This window comes from Gossypium hirsutum, chromosome A12, assembly GCF_007990345.1.
Source record: "Gossypium hirsutum isolate 1008001.06 chromosome A12, Gossypium_hirsutum_v2.1, whole genome shotgun sequence".
Lineage (NCBI taxonomy): Eukaryota > Viridiplantae > Streptophyta > Magnoliopsida > Malvales > Malvaceae > Gossypium > Gossypium hirsutum.
The window spans coordinates 43,565,436-43,574,578 of NC_053435.1; the positions used below are offsets into that span (position 1 = coordinate 43,565,436).

At 34.6% G+C, this 9,143-nt stretch overlaps 1 protein-coding gene and 1 pseudogene across 1 annotated transcript; both read right to left on the reverse strand.

Moving 5' to 3' along the window:
• Window positions 1-3,078: 3,078 nt before the first annotated feature.
• Window positions 3,079-5,161, reverse strand: LOC121211382 (serine carboxypeptidase-like 18). Its single transcript, XM_041084142.1, has 6 exons — window positions 5,105-5,161; window positions 4,895-5,017; window positions 4,581-4,796; window positions 4,367-4,453; window positions 4,133-4,209; window positions 3,079-3,223 (listed from the first exon to the last, which is right to left on the reverse strand). Exons 1-6 carry the CDS (start codon window positions 5,159-5,161, stop codon window positions 3,079-3,081), a joined length of 705 nt encoding a protein of 234 aa, XP_040940076.1.
• A 507-nt stretch (window positions 5,162-5,668) lies between these two features.
• On the reverse strand, window positions 5,669-8,511 carry LOC121211383 (serine carboxypeptidase-like 2; annotated as a pseudogene).
• Window positions 8,512-9,143: the final 632 nt, after the last annotated feature.

A 9,143-nucleotide genomic window follows, 5' to 3' on the forward strand; every position in this document is an offset into this window, starting at 1 on the left:
TGGAACTATTAGAGCCTTCTTCGAGTAAGTCGAAAGGCAAGGCAAAGCTAGTTTAGGCTTTCGGCGATTAGGCGAAAACGCGAACGGTGAGAGTTTTGAATCGCTACTTGTAGACAAGATTCATAGTGTTAATTGGGAGCTTAGGAATAGCCTAAATCATAAGTTCCGAGTGTAAGCTTTCTATTTACGTTGCTTTATTTTGGCAATTATGTGATTATGTGAATAATTGTGGATTGATTATTATAATACGATATTGTGATACGAGACATGTGTGATGACTATTGTGAATTGTGTTGTGCTGTGGGCATGATATGCATGCCAAATAATAATGATAATGATATGCTAATAATGCAACTATGTAGGGAAAGTGAGCGAAATTTTGGTAAGTATATATGTGTTGAATTGTGGAATGTGATATTATTATGACAAGTAATATGTGAGAATACTTGTATGTGATTTATGATGTACTGATTTTAATACACATATGTGGTCGAATATGTGATGGCTTAATGAGCATCATTGTGGCACTTAAAGTGCAATCAAATGTGAATCTGAAAAGCATGCATTGTGTACAAGTTGTGATGTAAATTGTTGAATATAAACAGAGATGGTGTGCATTAAATCAATAATTAAAAATGTGTATTGTGGATATTTTGGCCTTGTGATCTATTGAAATCATTAGATATAGTTGGCATGCCATAGGATTGTGAGTATTCACCTATATGTATTGTGTTTTTGGGCATTGAGGTCTTGGCATAGGTTGAAGAGATAAAGGAATGTGAGCTAAGCTCCATTTAACGGGACATGTTTGGTGTGCAGGAGAGTGTTAGCTTTATGCTTCACTTTTTGGGATTTGTTTGACTTTATGAGTCAATTGGTGTGTTGAAGATCCGTGTATCCGATGTGTGGTGATAGAGCCCACTTTTATGTTTCATAGCCTCAACTGCCAAATTATTGTTTAAATGTGAACTTATATATAGTGATAATACGATGTGAGATGGATGCATAAACATGTGAATAATATGCTAAATAAGTTGATTTAAGTTTCATGAAAATGTTAGTATGTTCTCATAGTAAATTGTGTATGTAATTATAGTTTGGGTCATTTTCATTTAACTTATGAATGCATGTAAATTTATAAGCTAGACTTGTAAGTTATTAAAGCATGTATACGTTGTTTAATCTTGATGAATTATTGTAAAATGAACTATTTGTATGTAATTTGAATGTAGTTGTACATGAGAGTATATGCTAGTTTTATGGTTTAATGAAACGTGAATATGTTATTTTGACTTGGTTAAATATGGTTGTGAATGTGTTGTAGTATGCTCTTGTTTAACATTTGATATTGTTTATACTTTGTGGTTACTCCAACATTCGTTGAGCTTGTTTAAGCTTACCCATTCTCTCTAACAACTGCAGATATTTAGCATTAACGGTGTCTGCGGTGCGAGGATACCAAGGAAGTGATCCAAGTTAGGCTTTAGTATTTGTGTAGGTGGTATTAATATTATTCTTTGAACTGTGGGGATAAGGCAATGTGGTTAAAATTTGATTGATTATTATTATGGTCTTCATGATATTTTATGAGTTTAGTTTTTTAGCACTTTTGATGGATGTCATAATTATTTAATTGGTATTGTTTTGGTTTGAATATTTGTTATGTTAAAGTGCCATGAACTGTATGTATGGTCAATGGACGTTGACTAATGTGGTAGAGCTGTTGCATGATATTGCCATGACATTTTGGATATTTTGTAGCTTAATAATTCCTAAGAACTCTAGGCTAGGACCTTCGTTTGTTAATTCTTACTCGGACATGTTTTTGATGTTTTGAACTGTTATTTTGGTCGTTTTAACATTTGTTTAAAAATGTAAATGATGCATGTTGATTAGATATTTGTTGGAATGGATTAAATGCTTAAATGTGCTATATTTTTAGGGTTTAGAGCAAAGGTATTGATATTTGGATTATAAAAACCATACTTCTGTGATATTTCGATGTGCAGGAAGTCAATTTTGTAACTTGGTATCGATACCTTACCACGAGTATCGATACTCGAGGTAAAATAATCGATACTTTAATAAAGGTACCAATAAATTCTAGGGTTTAATTTTTAGATGAGAAACAAAATGTTGTCTTTGTATCGATTTTTCAATCGGTATCAATACCATATATGAGAAATGTCGATACCTTTGTTTCAATGTCAATAACTACATAACTTGTTTTGGAATTTTTCCAAGTGGCTCTAATGCAAGTTTAATTGATATTATAAGTTTGTTTGAAGTATGTTTGGCATGTTTTTAATGAAGACTAATATATGCTTGAATTAAAATTTTGTAAGAATGCTAATAAAGAGGACGATTGCCTATTAATGTGACATTTTATAATGTGTGTGATGCGTGACGGTGGTGTGATATCCTGATATTCGGGCTCGCCGACCAGATTGAGTATAGGGTTTTACAATGGACCCCCCAACACTGTAACTCTTGCTTTGTCCACAACTTCAACTTGTCCATGAAAAAGAATGATGTCTCTTTCTCACCCAGATAAAAAATTTGGAGCATGAGTTCACTAAACTCACGCACATACTCCCTAATTATGTCTTGTTATGTAAGCCGATGTAACTTAACTTGAGCTTTATCCTTGGCATACTCTGGATAAAATTGCCCCTTGAATTCGCTTTGAAACTCTTCCCAAGTCTCAATTGTAACTCCACCTCGTTTCTCATCTATGAACCTATGACGTCACTATAATATAGCGACATCAATAGAATACATAACAACAATATTAACCTTAGTAGCATTATCAATAATGCATTTGGCACAGAAGTATTGCTACATTACTCACAAGATATTGTCCACATCCTTTGCGAACCTCGCCTTATTGAACTCTTTCGGCTTAAGGACATCTACCTTATGCTTAGGTGTCGCAACCAACACCTTATTACCCAAAGCATCTTTGCAGATAACAAGCTCTAACTTGAGCTCCACAACTTATTCTTTCAAGGCTGTCACCATGGCCTCAAGAGCATCATCTCTTTTAGTTAACTTACCCATAACTGTATTGAGAACGCCTTACATCGCATCCACATTAACACTAAAAGCCTCTACCACTTTCCCCTCGAGCTGATATTGCCTCGATTCCAACTCTGTGGTGTGTCCTTTAACTTCCTCAAGGGTCTCCCTCATATCACCCATGGAGCCCTCAAGTTTGGCAACCCTACCTTTGAAAGTTGATAACATATCCCTCACTTTGCTAGCTTTCCTACCCTACCACGGGTCTTCTTAGGCTCAATTTGCTTGTCTACACCTTTCATCATCTCAACCAATGTCTTTGAACCTTAGCTCTAATACCAACTCGCTTCAAATCTGCCTTAAGTTAGTCTAACTCTTGAAAAGTGATAATTCATAAGGGAAATTTTCTAAGGCGTCTAAATGAAACGGAAGCAAACTCGAAAAGACAAAGGAACTCGAATCGAATAGAAAAGCCACAAGAAAACAATTGCACACTAAGTGTTTGAGTAAATACTCTTAAATTTATTCTCTTACTCAAGAATGAAGTTATTACAAATGAAAGGGGAGGGTTCTATTTATAGTTGAGCTCTTCTAGATTTAGAGGTACAGATTGAATTACATCGATGGCTAAGATTAATATCTATCTACAAGATGAAAGTCTTAAAGGAATTTAAATTTTATGCATTCTTACTTTTTAGAATTTACAATAATAATCTTATAAAAATACAAGTTACTAGAGTGTTTACATTTTAACTAGGATTCAAGTAGATAGGTTTTGAGTCTCTTTCGAACAATGAGTCAGCCTTGTTGGGGCAAATGATCTCAAGTAAACATGAAGGGACTAAATTGTGTGCATTAATTGCGAGCTCCCTTGTGTGACTCATGACACATGTAGGTAGTCTTCATGTGTTTCTAGAAATATTTCTTTTTATTGACCAAAGTAGCCGATGGATTAAAGTCACTAGGGCAGCGAGGCTCTAGGATATGTGGCTTGTTTATGTAGGCAATGCACTATGAAAAGTGAAACTTGCTTCTTAACTATTTTGATGATATGTTACCAAAAAAAACAAAACAAAACAAAAACAAAAGAGAATAGGTTCATTTGCTTGAATACCTTTGAGATAACTTCAAGATCTTTTGTACACTCATGTTCGCTTCTACGTATTCTTCTATACAATTCCTTTTGGCTGACTGCAGAAAAAAAAGTGCTCAATGAACATATAAACACATAGTTTTATCGACAAAACACTTGCAATTACGAGATAGATAGTTGTAATTTATGGTATCAAAAGTGTTAAAACAAAGGGTTTTGTTCATTGAACTTGTAAAGTTCATCAGAGATAAGTGCCATACGATTATAAAATGGAATCTTTGAGTTGTCATCATATTTCGAACCCGTTGCAGGGTTACCGACCAAATAACCCTGCAACAATTGCTGAAAATAAAAAACTCCATACGATAACATAAAGCACAAAGGTCAGCAGAAGTAGATGTAGAGCATTACTTTGAGATTGATGGCTGGAACGTATTCGTCTTTGATACCTAAAAATACCATGAAAAACCGTGACATCAGTCCCATTAGAAACAACAGATAAAGCACCAAGTTTAAAACGGATTAAAGCATTCTTACCATCTGATAAAGCACCAAGTTTAAAGCGGATTAAAGCATTCTTACCATCTGATATTGCTTGAGCAATTATGGGAACAATTTTACCAGCGTATGGATCACCGGCAATATAGAGTGAGTTTGTGATGAACTTGGGATGACTTCGCAGCCACTGAACAGACAAGAAGTAATTGTTGAAAACATTTCGTTTTTAAGACTATATAACAACTCTATGCATATGAGATAGTTATTGGCAAGTAACGGCTTCACCTTCCTCACAAAATTATACCCATCATTAGCAAATAGTTTATCCCCGGTCTCAAAACCTTGCAATCTCGTTGAATAAGAAAATCCAATGCCAGCAGGTAAGTCTAGAAAGATGATATTTGCAACCTGAATAGTTATCATGGAGTAAGTAGAAGCTACAAACCATGAGCTATTATTTTATGGAATCATGAATGAATGAATGAATGATTTCACATTTGTCCATGAGTAAGGGTTGAGAGAAAAAGTTGGTAAGCTGCCATTATACTCCATCATGTTAAATTGCAAAGGCCCTAAATGAAATTGTTAGATTCTAAATTAACATCATTACAAATGGCTATGGAGTCTCCGGTGATACTAAACATGAAAAATAATCAGAGATATTTGAGAAAAAGGCCAGAGAGAGCAGAGCAACCAGGGCATCCAGTGAGCCATAGGATGAGAGGATCTTTTGATGGATTGCTTTCTGATTGAATAAAATAGTAGAAAAATTCCACATCTCCCACAGTCCTACCCCTATGTACCTGAAACACAATTACTAACATTCTGAAACCTGTAATATTGCAGTTGGTTTCTATATTCAAATCATCTCTCCACAAAGCTGCCTTGAGAATAACACTCACTGATCCTTTAAACTAAGAATCATATATTATCAGTTGCATTCTCATGTTATTACACTAATGTTTCACACTAATGTCTTGTATAAGACAAATTGCACAAAACATTATCTAAATGCAAACTATTACAGCATCTGATTTTTTTTTTAACATTGGAGGTAATGGAATAAGAGCTCTTTTTTAGAATTTTTACAGTCACAGAGGTTGTTGAGAAATCCATCTTTTGAACATGGAGAAAGATTCCTTAGGTTTGTACTCTGGAGTTGTATGACCTGCTCCCTGCAATAACCCAAACTCCATTACATGTATTTTTCTTCCAAAACTGACATAATTAATAAGTAACCTTTTTCATTTATAAAACTATTAGCATACTTGCCTTGACAGTTGCAAATGTGAAGTTATTTCCATATTCTCTCGAGTATCTGTAACAACCAAATCATTAGAAAAAGAAAGCTCTAACACGTATTGGAAACAAAATCCGTTTATAAGTCATAGGCTTACCCTGCAACCTGACCATCAACAATCCATGGCCTCCAATCATCAACAATGGATAAATTCAAGGACTTAATCCATGATTCAGTTCCGCCATATGTAACAGCTAGGTCATGATCACCACTGTAAAGAAAATAAGATTCAGCTAGAATAATTGAGATGGCGAGAGCTGTAAGCAAGAAAAAGTGTAACCTGTATATTAGAGCTCGGTAACCTCTTGTATTGAGACATAGATGATAGCTTACAACACTAGCAACATCATAGTCATAATCCATGCTTTTGTTACATCTTACCCATTCTTTGATTGTTCCCTGGTATTCAACATCAACAATTCATTAATTTAACTTAGCTGGCGAGTGCTGTAAGCAAGCAAAAGTGTAACCTGTATATTAGAGCTCGGTAACCTCTTGTATTGAGACATAGATGATAGCTTACAACACTAGCAACATCATAGTCATAATCCATGCTTTTGTTACATCTTACCCATTCTTTGATTGTTCCCTGGTATTCAACATCAACAAGTCATTAATTTAACTTACTAAGTTACCTGGTGTTGTTGTTGTTGAGTTTCAATTGTTACCTTTCTGATATGAAGTGCTTTCTGGACACTGATATCAGTTGCCCAAACTTTGCAAAGGTAACAATAATAGTTCTGTAATATGGCTTAGTCAGCAGCTCGATTTATCAAAACAGAGTTACATAAATATATACATATAGCAAGTGGAAGAACATTTACACGACATCCAAATTGAGGGTATCCGTCTGACAGATGCAAGGAGTCTTCATGTGTTCCTAAAAGATATTTTCGCACATTGGGAAGTTCGGATGGGCAGTAAGGCTCCAAGATACGCATCGTGTTTATATGTGCAGTGCACTAGAAAAACAAATGCCAAAACTGTTATTAATCTGGTCTAGTGAACAAAAAGAGAAAGCTTTCATGAATTAAAAAAATATGTCTATAAGAAACAGGTTCATTTTCTTTTCTACCTCTGAGATAGTCTGGAGATCCTTCACACACATTCTGTTGCTGATTTCTACGTCTATGTATTCTTGTTTACAATTGCTTTTGGCCGACTGCAAAATCCAAAAATTCTTAGGAACATACATATATTTGGTGTCCTTGAAGAATTATTTAGATTTAAGGGAATAGAAAGAGGAGTTTCTGTTCAATAACCTCATAGAGTTCATCAGAGATGAGCGCCATTCGATTATAATATATAATCTTTGAGTTTCCGTCAAATTTCGCATATGTGAATGGATTGCCAAGCAAATAACCCTGCAATAATTGCTAGAAATTTTGTAGCATTCCTGAATCTAAAACACCATATAGTAAAAAGAGATTTTTGAAACACAACAAATCGGTATTCTCATCAGGAATTTGATGGTGGAGTAGTTACTTTGAGATTCAATACTCGTTTGGCTTCAATATCTGAACCAAGATGAATAACATGGTTATTTCTCCATTGATTAACAACATATAAAAATACAAGTCTTATGAGGATGAGGATGTAGCTAGCTACCATCTGATATTGCTTGAGTAATTATAGGTACAATCATTCCTGAGTAGGAGTCTCCGGTAATGTAAAGTGGATTCGAGATGAACTTCTTATGACTCTGCAACCACTGAACAGAAAACACTACTCCAGGTTACAAAAGGAGTTGTCTAAACCTTATAGCAATATATGGAATATTTAAGAACAAGCAATACTAGAAGTAGAGATTTGTCTAAACCTTCCTCAGAAAATTATAACAACAAATAGCATGTTTCATATCCCCAGTCTTGAAACCTTGGCGGTCCTTTATTAAGAGAATCCAGTACCAACAGGAGCATCTAGGAAGATTATACTTGAAACTTAGAAAGTTATAAAGGATGTTTACGAATATCAAATATCAGTAAAGGGAAATAAGAGGCTTGGCACAACTCAATTAGTCGTAAATGATTTCACCTTTGTCCATGCATATTGGTTCAGGAAAAAAGTTGGTAAGCTGCCATTGTACTCCACCATGTTAAAACGCAGGGGTCCTAAATGGATTTAGAGGTTGGAAATGAGCTTGTAATTAAGACATGATTCCTTGACAAAGTGGATATAACCAATTAGATCACCTATTTCAAGGAAAAACCCAGAAAGACTAGAGCAGCCAGGGCCTCCAGTGAGCCAAAGCAGTAGAGGATCCTCTGCTGGGTTCCTTTCTGATTCAATAAAATAGTAGAAAAACTCCAAATCATCCACCTCTGTGTATCTGAGACATTCAATTAGCTAACCCGTTATGACTAGTCAATCGGATTAGTTTCCAATGGAGTACATACTCTCTCTATACTCGTATATATTCGAAAAATGTGTTGGATACAAAGATTAAAGAAAAGATTAGCTTTTAGCAGAAGGGAGGTTACCCAGTTTCAAGCTTGAAGGGAAGTGGAGCAGTAAATCCAAGAAGAGAGTCAACTACTGAAAATGAAACTGCAGGCTTACACCAATTCATTACAAACACCATGTAAAAGCATACAGCCTTAATATATCCCCACATCTTTGCTCAGCCACTGTACTTAGCTCAATCTGAAACCAGAATTCTCAACTCACAACTACAGTATTGCTGATGATAGAAATAAAACACTATTTTATTTTTCCACTCAAAAAAATTGTAACTAAACAAATAAACTTCCACGTGTTTATAGACGAGATATTTTATACATCTGTGCTCATTGCGCTGCCTTTGACGTTGACTCATGAAGAAATTATACATGTTAGGACAATTACACATTAATCCTAAATAAATCAATACCTACCATCAAAGTTATGTTCAAGTAATGTATGGGCAGAATTTGATAGTAAGAGGCAACTACTGCCGTATATGCATTCTCATTAAGCTACAAATTTGGATAAAATTAGAAACTTATTTTGTATTTACTAGAAAATCAACACTCATAAATTTTATTTTTTCACACATTTATATATTTTTATTATTGTTTTATGTTGTATGTTTATTATGCTTGATTGTATAACTTATAAGCTTAAGTAACTTTGGAAAAAGTATGGTGTCTCAATTTTGAGAAATAATAACTTGTAATGAGTTAGGGGAGAATAATTTGAACTAGAAGTTCAACAAGGATAACTCATTACAAGTTAACTGTTAGATGTATTTACAAA

What these genes read in the sequence shown, in the direction of transcription:
- LOC121211382 (XM_041084142.1), bottom strand. Translation starts at nt 5,161, where the DNA reads ATGGAGTATAATGGCAGCTTACCAACTTTTTCTCTCAACCCTTACTCA. An exon ending in CTAATGGGACTGATGTCACG is followed by an intron (nt 4,454 to 4,580) that starts GTTTTTCATGGT and finishes TTTTATTTTCAG; the next exon opens with CAATTGTTGCAGGGTTATTT. An exon ending in ATCTTGAAGTTATCTCAAAG is followed by an intron (nt 3,224 to 4,132) that starts GTATTCAAGCAA and finishes TTTCAAAGGTAG; the next exon opens with GGTTGCCAAACTTGAGGGCT.